This window comes from Acipenser ruthenus, chromosome 40, assembly GCF_902713425.1.
Source record: "Acipenser ruthenus chromosome 40, fAciRut3.2 maternal haplotype, whole genome shotgun sequence".
Taxonomy (NCBI): Eukaryota; Metazoa; Chordata; class Actinopteri; order Acipenseriformes; family Acipenseridae; genus Acipenser; species Acipenser ruthenus.
Genome location: NC_081228.1, coordinates 281,667 through 302,804, shown reverse-complemented (window position 1 = coordinate 302,804; position 21,138 = coordinate 281,667). Strand labels below are relative to the sequence as shown.

Below are 21,138 nucleotides of genomic sequence, written 5' to 3'. Positions count from 1 at the left end.
ACCCTGCAGAACAAAAAAGAAAAAACACAGCCTGTGCGTGACATCATCAAACAGAACCCCGCAGAACAAAAAAGAAAAACACAGCCTGTGCGTGACATCAAACAGAACCCTGCAGAACAAAAAAGAAGAAACAGCCTGTGTGTGACATCATCAAACATAACCCTGCAGAACAAAAAAGAAAAAAACACAGCCTGTGCGTGACATCAAACAGAACCCTGCAGAACAAAAAAGAAAAAACAGCTTGTGCGTGACATCATCAAACAGAACCCTGCAGAACAAAAAAGAAAAAACAGCCTGTGCGTGACATCATCAAACAGAACCCTGCAGAACAAAAAAGAAAAAACAGCCTGTGCGTGACATCATCAAACAGAACCCTGCAGAACAAAAAAGAAAAAAAACAGCTTGTGCGTGACATCAAACAGAACCCCGCAGAACAAAAAAGAAAAAACAGCTTGTGCGTGACATCATCAAACAGAACCCTGCAGAACAAAAAAGAAAAAACAGCCTGTGCGTGACATCATCAAACAGAACTCTGCAGAACAAAAAAGAAAAAAAACAGCTTGTGCGTGACATCAAACAGAACCCCGCAGAACAAAAAAGAAAAAAACAGCTTGTGCGTGACATCATCAAACAGAACCCTGCAGAACAAAAAAGAAAAAAACAGCCTGTGCGTGACATCATTTTATTATTAAACACAGTCGAGTAAAGAATCCAGTTTCTTATGAAATTGTGTCTGTACATCATCACAAATCTGAGGAGCAAGCAAACCCTTCATCGCTAGCCCCTTATTGTGCTCAAGGTATTTTGGGGGAAAAGCAGACTTTTCTAGGACCACACTAGAACTGAAACGCTGCTTCCTAGTGCACTGTACCTCATCACTTCCTGGGGCTGTAGGTCTGGTAGATCATGGCAGTGACCAGACAGCACAGGAAGTGAGAGCAATACGCATTCTTGTTCATTCATTTCAACAGATTTTCAACACAGGTAAGAGATAAATTACAACGCCCTCACTTCTCTTAAATATATAAAAACAATGTCTGAAAGCACAAGGGGCTCTACACCATTATCTGTGTTCAGAGCTCTCCTGTGAGGTGTCCTCTGTGGTTAGTTTCCTGTTCTTAGCTGTGTTCAGAGCTCTCCTGTGAGGTGTCCTCTGTGGTTAGTTTCCTGTTCTTAGCTGTGTTCAGAGGTCTCCTGTGAGGTGTCCTCCTCTGTGGTTAGTTTCCTGTTCTTAGCTGTGTTCAGAGCTCTCCTGTGAGGTGTCCTCCTCTGTGGTTAGTTTCCTGTTCTTAGCTGTGTTCAGAGCTCTCCTGTGAGGTGTCCTCCTCTGTGGTTAGTTTCCTGTTCTTAGCTGTGTTCAGAGCTCTCCTGTGAGGTGTCCTCCTCTGTGGTTAGTTTCCAGTTCTTAGCTGTGTTCATCCTCCTCTGTGGTTAGCTTCCAGTTCTTATGCTTGCTTTTCCTGCCATCACTTCCTTGTTCACTCTCTCCTCTCCGGCGCTTTCTCTTTCGTTTCTTTCTCTCGTCCCTGGGCTCGCTCTCCGATGAGCTGCTGGTGTCTGAATCGCTGTCCTCGGATGACTCCTCCTTGCCCTCGGATGATTTCTTTTTCTTGGTTCTTTTCCGTTTCCTCCTGGCTCTCCTCTTTTCTCCGTCACTCTCGTCTGAGCTTGTCTGGTCGTTGGGTGAGTTGCTGTCCTCTCCCTTCTTTCTTTTCCGTTTTTTGCTGGATTGCTTTTTCTGTTTCTTATTTGATTTCTTGGATCGTTTGCGCTTCCCGGTGTGTTGCTGCGATGCTTTTGAACGCTGCAATGTTTTCTTTTTCTTTCTGTCGTTTTTCTCATCACTGTTCGAGCTGTCGCTGGAAAAAACAAAAAACATCACAGGTTTCCAGCAATTCCAGTTCTACAAAGTCACAAAATGATTCCAGTAAAATCTGATGTGTATTTCCTTCACTTTGAAAATGATGCACATATTCTGGTGTATTTGACTTTACTATTTTATAGTAGTTGATGAATGTATGAGTATATATATATATATATATATATATATATATATATATATATATATATATATATATATATATATATATATATATATATATAAAACACATGTTTACTATGATGTGTGCTTTATCGGAGCTGCAGGACTCATGAAGCGATGGCAATACAACCTTTACCTGAATCATGTTGTTAGCCTGCAAGCCCAGCATGGCCATTTTAAACTGGCACGTCTAGGAACACAACACAGCTGCTGTCACTGCAGTAGGACAGGCAGCACTGCACACAATTCAGCAAAGCATTCTGCTGCCAGTGGCTCTGGAAAGGGCGGGGGTTTGATATGATTCTCCACGGCGCTCCCCTCACATACCTGTGTGTGTGAAACTCCTCAGGATAGAGCTCCCTGAATCCACTGTGCCCCCACCTGAAACAAACACACACAGCAGCTTACAATACAGACCAATCCTTATATATTACTGCACGGGGATATTTCACTTCTGAAGGCTAGATGCCTGATCAGCTAAACTGGACTGTGAGCATGCCAATGGAAACTAGACTTGTGTGCTCTGGTATCTACATTACTGTACATAGACAGGATCATCACAGCTTCTGCACTGTGCTGCAGTTCAACTCAAGTTACTGCACCTGCTTCATAGTAAAGCACACAGGAAGCAACACATACAACCAAACATGCTTAAAAGCAAGATGAAAATGTATTATAAATATCTACAGTGCTCCCCAGGTATCTGTAACTGTAATAGGGCGCTCCAGTAATCCTGTTTTCAAAACATCCAACCCAGATTAAAAGCTAAGGGATGGGTAAAAATAACTACTTCAATGGACTTGATACCTGCATGATACCTAGAGAGCCTCAAAACGAGACAGCCACCACGTTTTACTGCAATCTAATGTAAACGGAACAGCCCTGTTGAAATGTCACACACCTGTTGGGGTCGCCGGCCTCAAAGTCATAGAGTTTCTTGGTCCAGTGTTTGGCCTCCCTGCGGTCCTGTTCAGAGGTGTGACCTGCTGGGGCTCCCCTTCTCTCACTGTGGCTCTCTTCATGAAAACTGTCAGAGCGCATCTTACACCTGCACACACGTCAATCAGGGGCCACACAAGTCAGCAAGGGACTGGATATTACATTGTTTTCACCGATTTCCTTGTGTTTTATTTAGATGAAGGTAATCTGGTCAGACATGTGATCCAGCCAGCGTGCATTATAATAAACTCTGATAGGGTATCTCTGACACTTCCCCCAGGCTTTTCATAAGTTCGTATGACTACAAACTGAATGAATCTTACATCTCTGAAGCCGGCTGGAATCTAAAACGGCGCACTATCGCAGTATTTCACATATAAAAGATGTTTACATTGTCGCGCTACAAAAGGAGGCAAACCTGCCAAAATCAGGAGCGAGTTTTGTTGGCTGCCGTTTCTGCTGGATCACCGGCGTTTGCTTCTCCATCTCCCTCATTTTCCACATCTCAGACTCCTCTTGAATCTGGAAACCATTAGGAAAACACAGCGTATAAACTCTGATAATCCTGCACACACTCTGTAGGAATGTCTGGGGTCGCTGTTTCACAGCTATCGATTATAAATTCAGGCAGAGCTGTTTGTACGCTTACATTAGACCACCTGTCCGCATGCCGCTAGTTAAAACAGGCATTTACCACTTAATGGAAAAAATAAACCTACCTGCAGATGAAAGGGATGCAGTGTAATTTACAGAGAAGACAGAGACACAGCAGGTAGATTTCATTGCCATTTGATTACCTTGTTATGAGCGTCTGTGTGGCGGATGACATTCCGCAGCAGGACCTTTCCCACAGGAACCCGAGACATTTCCGATTCTGTAACAACACAAAAGGATGTGGTTAAAATGATGACCTGCACTGTCTTTCCTCACTGTAGAGATGGGTTTCAGAGAGGTCCAGGACTGAATGACAGGCTACACTGGAGTCCATGAATACTGCCTTCTCTACACCGGTGTCTCATAATACTGATTTAGCCAGTGGGCGGGTCCATGTTTTGAGTGAAAGCTTGATTTTAACAACCTGCAAATGTACACGCCTCGTTCCCCCTCATCATCATGACGGAATAGGGCATATTTTAAAATCAACCCAACAAGTTAGTCACTCGCTTTTGCAGAACCATCCCCCCCCCCCCCCCCGGAACGCATTTCACTTCACTTCGTTTAAAATGTAATGCTTCCTTATATTAAAAAGCAAAAGCGAAAATTGTTGAACCCGTTGTAATCCCGGATGACACAGTTAAACATCACGGAAGCTGCGGTGTGTTCTTCACAACCGTACAGAAACATCACAACCTGCAAACTACCGTGCTCTAGCATTGAGTTACTGTACAACGTGTCGGTCAAACACCCTGGCTGGGTTATACATTTCAAGCTTCACGTTCAAATATACAGGCTATATAATACATTTTTGCTTTATGTTGTTTTTAAAATATTTCAGTCATGTGTACTGTATTAGTAACATAAATACCGGGATGTCGTTTTTGCATATAAACTATGAAACGATAGCAGAAAATAATGAACTCCTACCTCTGAATACACTGTACAGCTGTTTAAAATACACCAATACTGGTGAACTAAAATATTTTAAAACAACATCTCACTCCTCCGGCGTTACAGCTCGTAACTTGAAAAAAAGGAATTCCCGTTTCACCGGAAGTTGTTGTCACTTAACGAACCTCCCCCAACCACGTCGGTGTGTCAATAGTTTATAAATAACTCGTTTCAGTCTTTTAAAATCTGTTAAAGATAATAATTCGACTTAGCGGGTTGTAAAGCATTTGAAAGACACGCTTTTCAAACAAACACGATATTTACTGTGTAAGCGAGACTCCCGTGAAAACGTTGTGTGTAGGAACCATTGTTTTCAGTTTGCACCGGGAAGTTTTCTAATCGGACAGATTTACTGTTTCTATGGTAACCAGTGAAGCCGGAGTACAAGAAGGGAAACGAACATTTTGTAAAAGAAAGATATCAGAAGCTACATTCAGTTCATTATATTTGAGACTCGACAGGGATTCTGTTTGCAAATCAAAGGTAAGTCGTATTTTACAGCGTTATTGCTGGCACATGTGCAATTAAGGTACACGCATAGTCAAACTTGCTTACTTGTTAAGCAGCAATTAACGTTTACACTACATCGAAACACCGACACTGCTTATGAAACAGATATACACATTGTATGTATGAATTCATTTATTTTAATTTTAATAATTGATGAGTTGGCTGCAAAATTATCCAGGTAAGTTACCGCAGAAAACTCTTCCAATCAGGTTGTGGACTCAAATGAACTTAGAAAGCATTTGAAGTGTATAAATGGTGAATGCTGTGGGTGTACAGAGTGTACTACGGTACGTGCAGTGACTGCTTCTGCTCATTCCAGCACTGGTCAGCACTGGTCTGTGTTGGCCGGTAGTTTGCTGTTTGCTTTGTCAAGCTGGTTCAATAGATTTAAGCCAGTATAGAGCTTGAGAATTTCATAAAGCCAATCTACTGCTAGACCGACAGTGAATTCCCGTTCTTTCTCAGACAGACCATGGCAGCCGGTCTGCCCCAGCAGGGCATGCTGGACCAGGTGAATCAGCTGTGGTCCATGCTGGACGATATGTCCCAGACAAACCCGGAGAGCTACCAGAAATTCATCAAGCGCCACCTACAGGAAGGTTTGGAGCAGTGCGCCCCACCTGAGCCTCACACCTGTGTGGAGACGAGAATACTGGTAAAGTGCAAAATGGCATTGTCTTAAAAACCTGATCTGTTATATAGCATATGAAATTCTGCAAGCGACTGCTTTTAATGTGATGGTTTAGTTCTTCTGTTTGTGTGTGTGCGTGAGCGTGCGTGGTGGTGTGTGTGTGCGTGCGTGCGTGTGTGCGTGCGTGTGCGTGCGTGTGTGTAGCGCTTTGGGATGCCTGTGATGAAAGGCGCTAGTGTGAATGCACGGTTTTGTATATACTGCAGTGCAGGTCTGTATTAAACGATGGGTCCTCACTGTGTGTCTTCTAGGACCCAGAGGAGGATGTGCTGTATATTAATCTGTGTGGCTGGAGCCGGGTTCCTGCCCCTGAGTCTGACTCAGCGCCTGTCCCCCTGAGTGCTGGCAAGCTGGAGAAATTGAATGAAGGCAACGGTACTGGAAATAAATACAATGTGAATCCACTTCACATCATCTATTAATCTACTGCATGAGGGGCTTACCAAGCACTTACAGTACTGGAAACACATACAGTGTGAATCCACTAAACATCATCTATTAATCTACTGCATGAGGGGCTGACCAAGTACTTACAGTACTGGAAACACATACAGTGTGAATCCACTAAACCTGACTTTGATCCAATGTATCTGGCCATGACAACAGTGCTTCCAGTACATTGGACACAGTTGGATCTAAGTGGGATCGTGGTTCTGTGAGCGTGTGAGCACACCTTCACCCAGCATTTCCTTTGTGTTTCCAAACAGAGGTGTACAAGCTGGTGGATGTTGCGTATAACCCCAGGGTCCTGAAGCGTGGGGAGGAAGATGGCATTGAGATGGACCAGCTGATACGGCTGGCCATGAAGTACATTGAGCAGCAGTACGAAGTGCGCCTGACTCGTTCCTACGAGCTCGCCAGCTACAAACTGAAAGGAAGTGCCACTAGAATGAAGCGGAGTCTGTCTGGACCAGCCAAACCGAATCCCCAAACTCCAGGTACTCTTCATTATCACTCCAAAGGGACTTCACGTGACAGTAAAGTGAGCAGCCCTGCCCTTATCAGCAGTCCACCAATAACCAGACAACAAATAATCCTGTTTGAGCGTGGCACTGACACACAGCACTCGGGTTCAATGGACTCCAGCAGTGTACATTAACACCATGTCTGCATGCCGTCTATTTCATGGCATATGTGTGACTCATTGTTATAATGAGACATTGCATGTTCTGTATGCGATCCTAATTTATATCTGGAACATTTCAATGCTGTACAGCGACGCACTTGCATTGTAAAACTTCTAATCTTGTGATTTATTTTTTCCTTAAGAGATCTCATGCTTCCTTAACATGCTTTACCTGAGATTCAGATGAAGACTTATTGTAAAGGAGCAGCAGCTTTTCCTCTCTGTCTTCATGCTGAACTATAAAACGTTAAATCATAATTCTCAGGTAAAACTTTAAGAAAACTAAGTCAAGCAGACTCGTGGCACGAGTCCAAACACTTGACGGCTTGACGTAGTGTGAGCGTCTAAGAGGAACATGTTTGATGCGATTGCTCTGAAGAACAGTTTGATTGCACTGCTCTGTTCTCTCTCAGAGTCGGGAGGCTCGCTTCTTCAGCAGATCAGGTGTCTTCGTGTGGAAGGAGAGGCGGAGAGCAGCCCTTCTATCGAGCTCTTCACTGAGAAGGGGAGCAGGCCCAGGAAAGCTGGCTTCATCGAGGTGCTGTCCAGCACGGAGCTAGAGCCTACTCCTGTCCAAACCCCAAGCTACCATCTCTCAGTTAGCAAGGATGAGAACGGGAGAGCTACGACAATCCAGCTGAATGTCCACCTGCCAGAAGTGAGCTCAGTTTCAGAATGCGATCTCGCTATTTCACAGGTAACTTCACTAGTGATTCTTCTAAATAATCAAGCACATTTGATGCATGCTGGTGAACTTTTCATATGTAGTGTACTGACTCCCTCTAGTGACATTATCAATTATTGTCCTAAACCCTGAGGTGTTTTCATTTGTCATTATTACAAACTTGTAGGTGTTTTCATAAATTAAAATGACCTTGTCTGTGAATTTTTATAAATAATACTTTTATTCAACTGCCTTTTGACCCTATTTTACAGACTTGATAAAAAATAATTTCTGATATCCTGTGTTCACCCTGTTAACTGGTGAATCGTGGAGCTGCACATGGTACATGCTTTAGAGTCTTACATACATCTTGAAGAATTGCAAGAAGGCTGTTCTGATGAAAGCTGCTTCCTGTGTTAAGTGTGGTGTCTACTCCTCTAATGAGTGTCTGTCTAAGGACATGATTTAGCACGGATATCTCCTATTCATTATTATTACTTTTAACAGGATGATGTCCTCATTGAAGTCCAGGACAGGTACCGCCTCCATTTGAACCTGCCAGAGTCCGTCGATGAGGAATCAGTCAATGCAAAATTTAACAGAAGTCGTTGCGTGTTGTTTGTGACAATGCCCGTCTTATAAAATGTGAATTCTCCACTGCGTTCAGGACCACTAGGATATTTCTTTAGACTTTCTTCACCACGGATCCCAACATGCTAAAACATCTAGCCGTCTATCCAAACCTGAATTTCTTAGCCCTTGAATGAATAAAGCAAGGTTCAAGAACACACGAGTGCTAAAACGAACCAACACAACTATTAATAATGAGGAAATTCAATTCAACAGTAGAGACATGTGGGTAACTATTTACAGAGCAAAAAATGTTTAAACACATGTTTCACCTGAAAGTGCCTTCTCGTTTCTTTATAATAAATATATTTCTAAAACAAAAAAAATAAAAACAATGTACACGGACCAAAGAGCTTTTAATCTTGGTTTTACATCACCCCTTCACGTGTGCAATAGGATATCAACACCGACACATTAGACCAAATAATAATATGAAATTCCATTGCAAAAGCATGAATAATGAGGTCCAGTTTGGCCACGGTTTCACAGTCAGCACAGAGGTGGTTCTGTGTGTTTGTGCACAGCCTTGTAAGCTGTACTACTGAAACTGAAGTGCACAGGCCAGAAAACAAACCTCAGTGTTTATGCTTAACATTGTAATCCAAGCCCATTGTGGTTTGACTGTTGAATATATTGTATGGTTAAATTGCATTGTTCCAAACCTGCAAGTTAATCACACCCCACTCGAGGTATGCAGTAATTCACATTGCACACCTACTGGATGACACAGAAAAGCCTGCTGTTCAGAACTGCACAGCTAAGTATTTACATTAAGGTTTACACAGTAAGGTGGCAGCAGTACTGTTAAGATTCTGGTAACAAAAAAACAAATGGCACAAAGGCAGTTCCTGAACGGGCCCTTCCACCAGCGTCACACCGAAAAGCCTGTTCAGAATTCTCCACTTTGATGCCATGTTTGTGGTCACATGTTTTATTTGGCAACAGTCTTTGCATTTGCAACAGAAAGACACACTGAAAACCTCTCTGCTGCCTTAACTCACAAAGGGAAGCCTAAATTACACACGAGAGGCACACAGCCATGCCACGTGGAACGTGCTACACACACACACACACACACACACGTGGGTGCTACAAAAGCCACGTTTGTACATTTTCAGTTTCTTATTCTGAAAAGGTCTTGCAATTCAATTATCACACATGTATGGAATTAATTTAGCTTTTTTTTTGCATGTAGTTTTTAATTCAAAATATTGGCTTTTAGGTGGCACATTACAAGTGAAAAGATTAGAATAAACAGATTCAAAGACTTTTCGAGTTTCACAAGAAAGCCGAGAGGTCACGGTTATTGTATCATAGAAGATGGCTTTGCATACTTTCCAAAGCAAAACCTACAAGAGTTCCTTTCAATCTGTCAACGTTAACGCTTTCTTTTACATTTCAGCACCTTTAATAGAACTGCATGAAAAACACAGAGGATTTTTAAATGAGTTTAAAGCAGTGAAACTAGTTGTTTTCTTCCAGCATTTATTTTCACCCCCCAAACCCCCAAAAAAGTTTAAATAAAACAAGGCAGGACAGTAAAGAATACACAAAAAATAAATACAAAATCAGAGAGATCTGGACAAGCTACATAAGATTCCCGTTTGATTTATCCTTACAACGTTAGGGTTGTTCGTGAATACATGGAGAGAAACAGATATGTAAATTCAGTATTCATTTTATTTTTTTAAAAACTACCCAACAGAAGCTACAGGATCCCTTCTGAGTTGACAAGACCGCTTGTTTAGGGTTGTACTTGTGTTACTTTATGAAAGATAACATTTAAAAAGAGGCCTTTACTGTGAGCAGCATGCCGAGTCTATTACACATAAGACTGAGTGGATTGGAAGGTCTCTTTCCTGGAGGAATACGGATCCTGCACTTTTAATATGGTACTGAACCAATGGGTGTGCTGGTCCATGCATCCTCCCACGTGTGTTAAAATGACAGCAGCTGATTTTCTATAATAGATATACGCAATGCAGAATGTAGATGACAGGAAAGCTGCTTGAATTGTCAGAGCTGTGCAGTTCAATTGGTATGCGAAGCCTTGTACCCCACGTTTGAGGAGTCCAAAGTAAACCAACAGCCAAGCCGTTCAGTCTCGCTCTTTCATTTTCTCTCTTGTGGAGGACTCACAATCTAGACATATGATTCAAGTAATCTAAACACAAACACAAACCCATCATCCCATGTCATTTTAACACGAATGTTTCCAAAAGGAACACACTCTTCTGTTACTGTAGTAACTCAATACACAGCCATGGGGAGTAACAATGCAATCTCACATTACACAAGTACAAAAGAGAACCCAATTCACAAAGCTTAAACTCCCGAGTCATTTAATAAGTTGTTTTTCAAAGTACCGGTTTTCATTAGACAACAATTTAATACTTTTATTCATTGCCAATTTTTTTTTTTTTTTTTTTTTTTTTTAAATAACTGTAAATGGGCCCAAAATGTCAGAATTCAGGATTGGAATTCAAAAGAAAAAACAAAATGTAACCCAAACTAAATTCTGGAGGTGACCTTTGAAAACTGTAAGAAATGATAATGCAGACATGGTACAATTATTACTCCCCGAGAGCCTCTGCTTTAAAAATATAACTATATCTGCACAGGACAGATCAGACAGCCGTGAAATCTCATAAATAACAGACAAAACAAACCCTCTTTGTTGAGCTGTTTAACAGGATTCTTTGAGGATCGATGCAAACAGATATATTCAGGTTGGTTCAGACGTCACTTTATCAGTTCAGGAGTATGTGGAAGCAACAGTAGACTAGGTGGAAAGGATGACAGAACTCTGCCTTTCACTGCACTACATGCACAGCAGAGTGACCTGGATCCAACAAACAAACAAACAAACAGACACAAGAGCTAGTGAAGCCATCAAAGTGTCATTGGCCATGAAGTGCTTTCAACTCCAGTGGGACGTCCCAAGAACGTGTGCAGCCATAAAAGCTGGATCAAATTGAGTGCCCACAAACATGGAACATGCCAGCCTTTGTATATCGTCTACTGTTGCTGGCTGCTTTGACTTTCGTTCCCCTGAACTGGTCAAGTGACTTCTGAACGGCTGCATGTGTGTGTGTGTGTGTGTGTGTGTGTGTGTGTGTGTGTGTGTGTCTCTATATTTTTTATAATATTATATATAAAACACTGGACTCCTAGATGGTTGAATCCCATGGCTGGTTGGGTTTACACTGGCTTTACAGCAACATGGTTATTGGTTTTTCAAGGAACTTCCTGAACTCTGCAAGCCACTGCGCACCCACAGCCCCATCCACAACACGGTGATCACAGCTCAGGGTGACCGACATCATACTGGCTACATCAAACCTGCAGGGAAAGAAGAGGAGATTAGATCTGCTGTGTGCCACAATCAACACCACCATCTCCTCCTAAATGACCCAGCTCTGTGTACAAGCAGGATTTTAATCAACACCAACATCTCCTCCTAAATGACCCAGCTCTGTGTACAAGCAGGATTTTAATCAACACCAACATCTCCTCCTAAATGACCCAGCTCTGTGTACAAGCAGGATTTTAATCAACACCAACATCTCCTCCTAAATGACCCAGCTCTGTGTACAAGCAGGATTTTAATCAACACCAACATCTCCTCCTAAATGACCCAGCTCTGTGTACAAGCAGGATTTTAATCAACACCAACATCTCCTCCTAAATGGCCCAGCTCTGTGTACAAGCAGGATTTTAAAAAGTTCCAGTTTTTGCAGGCATCCTACAAATTGAACTGAAAGCACACTTCTTAGGTAAGGCCTTAAGAAGCATCTATCTGGTTAGAACTCATTAAAACGTGGATGAAAGCAGAAGCCAATGGCTTACTTTGTCTATTATAAAAAAAAAAATAAAAAAAAACTTGGAAGAAGCCAAGTCAGGCAGACTAACTTTTTGGTTAGTGCCTTCACACTGATGTTTGACTGCTTGATTACTTCCTGTGGTACTCCATCAACAGATAAGACACTTCCATGGACTACAGGCCCAAACCAGGTTACATGGCAGCCTCCTATAATCAGCACATCTTCAGCCTACCCTCTCTCGTTGTCAGCTGGCAGAAGCCTCTTCTCTGAGCCGCCCACAGCAAGAATGCAGGCCTGCGGGGGGTTGATGATGGCAGAGAAGTTCTTGATCCCGAACATGCCCAGGTTAGAGATTGTGAAAGTGCCACCCTGAACCAAAACAAAAGGCATTAAGTTAATATGCACGAAGGCATCGATAAACTCCTCTTCGATTTTACTCAGTTTCCTTTAGCACGTTCTTATAAACGCCTGGGTAAAGACTTCCTCCTCAGACTCCACGGTTATCTCGTTCAGAACGGTTCCGCTTTACTGAAACGAATACAAAAACGTGGTTCTATCAAAGCGGACGCCGAGAGTAAATTGTTCAAGATGGTACAGAGTTGGATTGATCTCAGAATGATCCTCAAGACACTGATTCCAGAAACACATTCACGAACTGGGACGTGCACCAAAGCCGTTTCTGTTGCTTTACCTGGAATTCGTGAGGCTGCAGTTTGCCCTGTCGCGCCTTGTCAGCCAGCGAGGTCACATCTTTGCTGATGCCAGCCAGTCCCTTGATGTGAGCATTGAACACAATGGGAGTGATCAGGCCATTAGGGGTGCTCACTGCAACGCTAACGTCAACAACGTGGTTTCTGCAGAGGAAGCACAAGAACACGTTAGGACATCATCAGAGCTGCACAAACCAACTCATTACTCGGACTGAGCGCGCCACACAAATCAGGTGTGGGTCACTGCTGTGGATCGGGTTAGTTTACCATTCAGTCCAGAAACAGCTGCTTGGGTTTGTGTGGAATGCGGTTTGTCCACAGCGTCTAAGAAAAGCAGCAATCATCACCAATCCAAACAGCTGTTTCTTCCCTCCCGTTTCACTCTGAATGGTAAATTAGCCAAATCAGCATTTTCAAAGCTGTGGTTATCATCGTGTGGTTATCATCCTGGTGAAAGTCACTAGCTTTGCAGAACAAGCCATTCAACCCTGAAGACCTGCAATTCAGACTAGAATAAAATAACTCCACTCAACACAAGAGACTGCCGGAGCCGTCTAAGAAAAATGACTCAAAAACAGCCGACAGCTTGCGCAGTGCAGGAAAACTCTGCAGACCAGGTCAGTGGATCGGTCCTAACGTGGGGATCCCATACTTAACTTCTGTATGAATCTGTATCCCTGCAAGACACTGCTACTTAACTACCTAAAAGCACAGCACTGTTTGTCTAGACTGGAGTTAAGCCTTAAACAGGTTTGAACTGATTTAGAATTGTCTTGTGTTCAATCAGAAATACTTCCATTTACATAAGATTTTGCTTTCCAGGAAAGCAATCTGGTGAAAGCAAAGCTGGGCGTGCAGATGGCTGCTGCAGCTTGAATCCACTCACTGTCTGATTACTGTGTCCAGCCAAGAGGAGTTTGCTTCAGGCACCTTCAAGCAAGACAGAGCCGAGGCTTTGATAATGAAGTCGTTCACAGACAGCTTTACATTGTCAGACTTCACTTCCTGAAACAGATCGGGACAGGGCAGGCTGGTGAGGCAGTACAGTGGGGATCGGTGTAAATTCACATGCAAGCTCATTTAGATACAGCTACCGTGTGGCAATTAAAAACAACAGGTGGTTAGACTTGAATTTCCAGTCAAACCCTTGCATTCGAACCGCTGTGCTTTCTGCAGCTCTTACCTCATTGAGCTCTTTCCTCAGATCCAGCACCTGGTCCATGTTCACATCGATAGACAGGTAATAATGAGGGATGGTCTGTTTGGACTGCATCAGGCGCTGGGCAATAACCTGCAGGGTACAGAGAAACCACTGAGACCTCGCCATCATTACACTGGGAAAGCGTGCTTCCTTACCCTCCACAAGAGTACCAGCTGTGCCATGTGAAGCAGGTTACATCAGAGCTGACGGCACACTTCATATTAGAAATAGTACAGCGGAGAGCTGCAAACGATGGACAACACTAACGACCCAAAAATAAGGAAGATGCACCTTTTAAACAGAGAGGGCTTTGAAAGTTGGTCAAATACAGTAAACGGTGAAAGAATGTCAACATGACCCTTTCCTTGTACCTGGTGTGAAAAATGATCCTGCTGGAAATCATTTGCAAGCCGACTGATAGCTGGCAATTCCTAGACTATAATCATTTGATTAGCAGGTTGGGTAAGGGTCTGTACTCTGGGTAGATTATTCTTTTCAAGCTTCAAATTATTCTTTTTCTATAAAAGGGCGGTACGATGCCTTGCTGACAGTGCTCCGTGGTTTACCCGCGTTCAGCTCAGTGATGAAAGCGTGCCAGTCAGTCCCGCGCTGCCTTACCCTGCGGATGTTGCTGATGGGGGCGTCCGTGAAGGTGCCGGTGGGCACGGCTGCCATGGAGGGGGCTGCTGCAGGAGGGGGGGCCGCGGTCACCGAGGGGGCCTGACGAGAACAAACACGTCAATACTGCTGGCAATCCCACCCACAGACATCACTGCAAACCACTGTAAACCACTGTAAACCACTGCAAACCACTGCACCTCCAAACCCACTGGCTGCAACTGGTCAATTTAACATTCAAAGTGAAACAAGTGAAGTAACATCTGCTTGGGTTTGTGTGGAGTGCTGTTCTCCACAGACTGCAAGACAAGCAGAAAGCATCACAAACTCAAAGCAGCCGTTTCTTCACTCATTTCGAATGGTAAATGAGCCAGATCAACACCAGTGACTCTCACCTGATTTCTGTAGAACACTCCATCTGAATAATGGGGTTGTGCAGCACTAATATAAACATATTGCTCCCTGTGATTATAAATCTATCTGCATGGCTCAGTCGGATTCACTAATATAAATATATTGCTCCCTGTGATTATAAATCTATCTGCATGGCTCAGTCTGATTCACTAATATAATGCATTTGTTCTGCCATGTTGTGTAAAAGATGAACCGAATCTAGGTATAACAATATTGTATAGTGATATTTCATTGAAGAGATCACTATAATGTTGCACTGTTGAATTGAGGATACACCCGACTGGTAAAATTACAACTGTGTTTCCTTTCTTACTTACAGGTGCTGTCTTTGGAGCCACAAAGGTCTCGATATCCTTCCTTGTCACTCTTCCATCTGGACCAGTACCTTTTGAAACAAAGTCATTTTCATATAAACATTATACAACTGACCTCGATGACACCATCGTGCACATGTTGAACAAAACCAAGCAGTTCCCAAGACAGAGCCTTTAAATACCCATAACATATGAACACTCTCTTCAAGTATGTGTTGCTTCAGTAGCGACTCATCCTTTTGTTCGGTGTTTATACCAGGCGCTGCAGTGCGCTGTGCAGGGTGCCTCTTCTTGCAGGGCGCTCAGGAGAAATGCACAGGAATTGAGACACATCTGTGGCTGTGATGGGATGGATTTCTCTGACTTCCACACCGACTGACCTGTAACCTGAGCCACGTCAATGCCTTTCTCAGCTGCCAGTTTCTTTGCCAGGGGGCTGGAGAAGACCCGGCCCTTCTTTGCAGCAGCGATGGCAGCCGGGCTCGGAGTGGAGAGCTGGGGAGAGGGGGCGACTGCAGCCACCTGAAACACAGTCACATGAGAGAGAGAGAGATCTTTGTACTTGTAACAGATTGTACGCTGGAAACAGAACTGGAGTATCAAACGGGTGCAGGAGCTAATGGCAGTTCTCATGCGGATTGTGCGTGATCGGGTAGTCTTATGAAGTGACCGCATCTGACTCGGATATGAAGACAGTCTATATCTGACACGTGAGAGGACAGAGAGACGCGGATATGAAGACAGTCTATATCTGACACGTGAGAGGACAGAGAGACGCGGATATGAAGACAGTCTATATCTGACACGTGAGAGGACAGAGAGACGCGGATATGAAGACAGTCTATATCTGACACGTGAGAGGACAGAGAGACGCGGATATGAAGACAGTCTATATCTGACACGTGAGAGGACAGAGAGACGCGGATATGAAGACAGTCTATATCTGACACGTGAGAGGACAGAGAGACGCGGATATGAAGACAGTCTATATCTGACACGTGAGAGGACAGAGAGACGCGGATATGAAGACAGTCTATATCTGACACGTGAGAGGACAGAGAGACGCGGATATGAAGACAGTCTATATCTGACACGTGAGGGGACATTGTGAGGCGGCAGGGTGAGCAGCTCCTCTGAAGCACTTCTTACCGGGCTCGGGGGAGGAGGCGGTGGGGTTGTCATTTCTGCCACTCCAGTCTCCACATAATCAGCGAAAGCTTGGATATCAGACTCCTTCTCGACTATAATACACAGGGGGGTCCCCAGAGGCACATCCCTCGTTCCTTCTGAAACCATGATCTTAGCCAGGTATCCTTCTTCTTGAACCTCGAAACCTAAAACGGAGAAACAAGCAAAACTACTGACAACAACAACAAGTTACCTATTCCTGAAGCAGAGACATCTCTTCAGGGCTTCAATTACAAACATGCAAACTGTGCACTAATTAGGACATCATCTGTAGTAACTAGCCTGCTTCAAAAATGTTGTCAAGCACTAGCTTTTGTCATTGCTTAATTGAAAAGGAAAAAAGCTGAATTCTTATTAGCATTGACACCATTACGACAATATTCTGGGCTTGCTGTTAGTCTGATATCGATCGATCTGCCACCTTCTTCAACAGGCCTAATTCTGTAAAACTGAATGGACAGGAACAGGGTTCAGCTCCTCTGTGTCTTTTGAATAAAAAGCCGAGCCAGCGGCATGCCCCTTCTGAGCTCCCTGTCAGACGCGCTCAGCTTACCTATGGTAGCTTTGTCTGTCTCAATCTCAGCCAGCAGATCCCCTTCGCTCAGCTTCTCTCCCAGCTTCTTCTCCCATCTCTGCACTGTGCCCATGGTCATGGTAGGGGACAGGGCAGGCAGCAAGACCTGGCACAGAAACACAGACGTGAACGAGCTTCGACACTTCAAACATCAGCCCCAGTTTAACGCACTGAAATAAAGCACAGCGTTATGACAAGACTCACGTGGAGTCAGCGCAGGAATGACAGTGATCCCCATCCAGTTAATCGGGTTCCGCTCTGCAGCTGTGTTTCTGGGTGCAGCAGCTACTCTTACCTTCATGTGAGGCGGGTAGGAGCTGCCCGGGGGCTGGGGGGGCGTGGCTGCGGCAGGGGGAGGGGCTGCGGCACTGGCAGGGGGCGGGGCAGAGGCTGCAGCGTCTTCCAGAGTGTAGTCTTTAAAAGCAGCAACAAACTCCGGTCTAGAGAGAGAGGTCAAATCAGCAGATCAGAACATGGACTTGACACTGCAGTGTAACAATGCCGCTGCGCTTATTAAGAACAGCGCTCTGCTGGACTATTTTATTACTGTCATCATAAGCACGTTTATAATAACCACGCTTCCTAACAATAATACAAGTATACATTTCCAGATATTACAACCCACATGAAGAAATCAACCAATTTCAGAACATTATTACGCAAACACATTTCAGGCCAGATGCCTTTAACAATCGACTGCACACGGTGCTCAGACACTAACAGTTCTTCTAAACCAGTGCAGATCTCAACACTGACGCCCTTTAACCCAAGCAATGCTGCTGGCGTTGTTCCCCGGGGAGGATGTGCACGTTTTCTAAACACTTACTGTTCTACTGTTATGCATATAACACCCCCGATCGGCACATCCCTCGTTCCCTCGGCTACCAGGATCTTGGCCAGGTAACAGTCCTCCAACAGCTCAAAGCCCACAGTGGCCTTGTCCGTCTCCACCTGCAAGCATCGGGGACCCCCTGGTTAGCCTCTTAACTCTTACACAACGAAGTAACTTCACACAGAGCAACATGTTAAACAGGGCTAGCCCTGAAACACATCTCCGAGAGGCTCCTTAATATTAGTATCAGATTGGATTAGTTAACTGCTCTGCAGCTCGGAGTGCAGATATCTTTCCTGGAATTGTATAGAGGTCTACAGTGTTGAACTGGGCTCAGCCGAGACATCCTCAAATCGTATGTATTAACAAAATGTGCCCAAGCTGTTTGTTACCAATGACAAAGGTACTGATTCTCAAAGCTGCATTGGTATGATTTTACCAGATACTAAAAACCTCACCCTGTTTCTTATTTTAGAATTGCAGTTTCTTATTTTAGAATTGAAAGTGTGTGTGTGTGTTTTTTTTCTTCTTCTTCCTTTCAGATAAAACAGTAACGATGTTTTAAAGCAGGGTCTGGCCTGCACAGTGTTATTTTAAGCGTGTGCTCCCGTGCCTGTACCTCTGCTAGCAGATCTCCCTCGTTGATCTTATCTCCTTCTTTCTTCTCCCAGCGAGCGATGGTCCCCATCTGCATGGTGGGGGACAGTGATGGAAGCAGAACCTAAAAACACACAAATAAAAACCCTGAATTCAACTTTAAAACTTGGCAGGCTCTCTTGGTGTTGCAGGACTTATCGTTTTAGCGCACATTATAAGATTCGTGGCTCTTCATTTTCAAATGAAGATACCGAGGTGCAGTGTGGACAGCGCACCTAATATAGATCACTGGTTTTAGCACTGACCTGCTCTAACAGGGATCCAGCAGAATGTGAATAAAAACATGTTTAAAACCATTGCACTGGGGATGCAACCTTGTAATCCAAGAGCATCAGCTGTGAAATGGGATCAGAATCTCATCCAATCACAATCAACCACAGAATCTCACCCAATCACAGTCTGCCAATGTAAACTGTCCAGACACTGTGATAAGCAGATATTATCATAACAAACAAAGTATTGAGACAGCAAGATGATTTGACTGAACTGCAGTGACCCAGGGAGTGCAAGTGTAACCAGATAACACATGCTCATCTAAAAGCTGCACATGCCAAACCTGCTCATCTAAAAACTGCACATGCCAAACCTGCTCATCTAAACGCTGCAAATCCCAAACCTGCTCATCTAAAAGCTGCACATGCCAAACCTGCTCATCTAAAAGCTGCACATGCCAAACCTGCTCATCTAAAAACTGCACATCCCAAACCTGCTCATCTAAAAGCTGCACATCCCAAACCTGCTCGTCTAAAAGCTGCACATGCCAAACCTGCTCATCTAAAAGCTGCACATGCCAAACCTGCTCATCTAAAAACTGCACATCCCAAACCTGCTCATCTAAAAGCTGCACATGCCAAACCTGCTCATCTAAAAGCTGCACATGCCAAACCTGCTCATCTAAAAGCTGCACATGCCAAACCTGCTCATCTAAAAGCTGCACATCCTAAACCTGCTCATCTAAACGCTGCACATGCCAAACCTGCTCATCTAAACGCTGCACATGCCAAACCTGCTCATCTAAAAGCTGCACATGCCAAACCTGCTCATCTAAAAGCTGCACATGCCAAACTTGCTCATCTAAAAGCTGCACATGCCAAACCTGCTCATCTAAAAGCTGCACATTCCAAACCTGCTCATCTAAAAGCTGCACATGCCAAACTTGCTCATCTAAAAGCTGCACATGCCAAACCTGCTCATCTAAAAGCTGCACATTCCAAACCTGCTCATCTAAAAGCTGCACATGCCAAACCTGCTCATCTAAAAGCTGCACATCCTAAACCTGCTCATCTAAAAGCTACACATGCCAAACCTGTTCAGCTAATGGAAGGACTCGAATTTTCTTGTCCAACTATGATAATTATTATTTTCTTTCTCACAGCAACACTGCAAATAGTCCTGCTGATACATATATTAAGCATAAATAAAAAGAATATGGCAATCGCGCCAGCCGGTCCTATAAATAAACGCGTATGTAATACGAAGGTGCCTAAACTGAGGTTATACTGACAAGGTAACACACGCACATACACGGCACTGTATTACAGCACCAATGATTCAATGCCTTCCACAAATACTAAAGCAACGTGAATGCAGACCTTCATAAGGTTAACAAACACATACCAACTAAACTGTTTGATGCATACAACTGCGTCGCATTAAATATTGCATTTCAAAAACGACTCAATATAAAACGACATTCTGAGATTTGTACTCATAATTAATTGACAACAATAAGGATAGCACTAGCAGATTTTTTTTTTTTTTTTTTCAGAATCACGCTTACTTTCTGGTGGGGCGGCAGGCTGTACCATCTCCTGTCCTGGTAACTGACGGTCTTGTTGCCCTGCACGAAGACAGCTTTGCCGTAGACCCCTGCGGAATTGCAGACGGACCGGACCCGACTAGCTCCCCCAGAATGGTAACGCCGGAGCCGACAGGACCCCGAACCCGAGCCTGGGGCCGAACCGGGGAAGGGCCGGGGAACCCAGCGCACAGACTGCCGCAGCCGCGCTACCCAGCGAAGCATTTTGGTTTCTTCTCGTTAATAAAAGACAACCCCGGGGCAGGTTGAAGAAGGAATATCTCGTGTTATTTTCTCTGATTTCAGTGTGTTTCTGTGATTGTGAAGCGCTCCCCCCAGGTTTAAAAAGAGTACCTCTCTATCTAATGACCTCCCCGTCCCGACTGCTTTACGGCTCTCCTTCTCACTCGCCCTCCAAAGCTCCTCCCATTAGTCGCAAACACGACGTGTGTCGTAAAACTCGTAACCATAGAGACGAAAACAAAGTTTCGGGACGCCCTGGCGCGTGTGTTATGACGCTTATAAAATGGAACGCCTCCCAAAGTCAATCGGTTGTCATGACAATTGTTCCAAGCTTTTTTTTTTTTTGCAACACGCGTTAGCCAATGAGACTGTTCCCTCTGTTCTTGCCATTTTATAATTGAGGATATATTTATGCATTTAAATATCAGTAGCATGCAATGTGTTGTGTTACTGAAACGCGTTTTAGGACGCGCTTTTAATATCATCTTGTTAGGAAATGGTGTCAGGAGGGAACGAGTGGGTTTGACAGCTGGATCTCAGAGTATTTCGAGCCGCA

At 44.0% G+C, this 21,138-nt stretch overlaps 3 protein-coding genes across 4 annotated transcripts; 1 reads left to right on the top strand and 2 right to left on the bottom strand.

The window, feature by feature from the left end:
• Positions 1-1,308: 1,308 nt before the first annotated feature.
• LOC117397253 (uncharacterized protein NKAPD1-like) lies at positions 1,309-4,681 on the bottom strand. 2 transcript variants are annotated; one of them, XM_033995981.3, is made up of 6 exons: positions 4,565-4,681; positions 3,778-3,854; positions 3,399-3,502; positions 2,943-3,089; positions 2,369-2,422; positions 1,309-1,859 (listed from the first exon to the last, which is right to left on the bottom strand). In XM_033995981.3, the coding sequence occupies exons 2-6, from the start codon at positions 3,844-3,846 to the stop codon at positions 1,406-1,408; spliced, it is 828 nt and encodes a 275-aa protein (XP_033851872.3). In that variant the 5' UTR covers positions 3,847-3,854; positions 4,565-4,681; the 3' UTR covers positions 1,309-1,405. The 2 variants fall into 2 exon arrangements, with proteins under 2 accessions (XP_033851872.3, XP_034769190.2); XM_034913299.2 differs by having other exon boundaries at positions 3,403-3,502.
• Positions 4,682-4,909: 228 nt separating this feature from the next.
• Positions 4,910-8,372, top strand: LOC117397219 (PIH1 domain-containing protein 2-like). Its single transcript, XM_034913297.2, has 6 exons — positions 4,910-5,071; positions 5,564-5,753; positions 6,041-6,164; positions 6,497-6,727; positions 7,329-7,612; positions 8,087-8,372. Exons 2-6 carry the CDS (start codon positions 5,571-5,573, stop codon positions 8,219-8,221), a joined length of 957 nt encoding a protein of 318 aa, XP_034769188.2. The 5' UTR covers positions 4,910-5,071; positions 5,564-5,570; the 3' UTR covers positions 8,222-8,372.
• Positions 8,373-9,399: 1,027 nt separating this feature from the next.
• Positions 9,400-20,789, bottom strand: LOC117397218 (dihydrolipoyllysine-residue acetyltransferase component of pyruvate dehydrogenase complex, mitochondrial-like). Its single transcript, XM_059009900.1, has 14 exons — positions 20,322-20,789; positions 18,504-18,605; positions 17,879-18,003; positions 17,348-17,492; positions 17,032-17,158; positions 16,440-16,624; positions 15,671-15,812; positions 15,294-15,361; positions 14,563-14,664; positions 13,927-14,034; positions 13,630-13,748; positions 12,725-12,887; positions 12,266-12,402; positions 9,400-11,551 (listed from the first exon to the last, which is right to left on the bottom strand). Exons 1-14 carry the CDS (start codon positions 20,562-20,564, stop codon positions 11,422-11,424), a joined length of 1,896 nt encoding a protein of 631 aa, XP_058865883.1. The 5' UTR covers positions 20,565-20,789; the 3' UTR covers positions 9,400-11,421.
• Between the last annotated feature and the right edge of the window lie 349 nt (positions 20,790-21,138).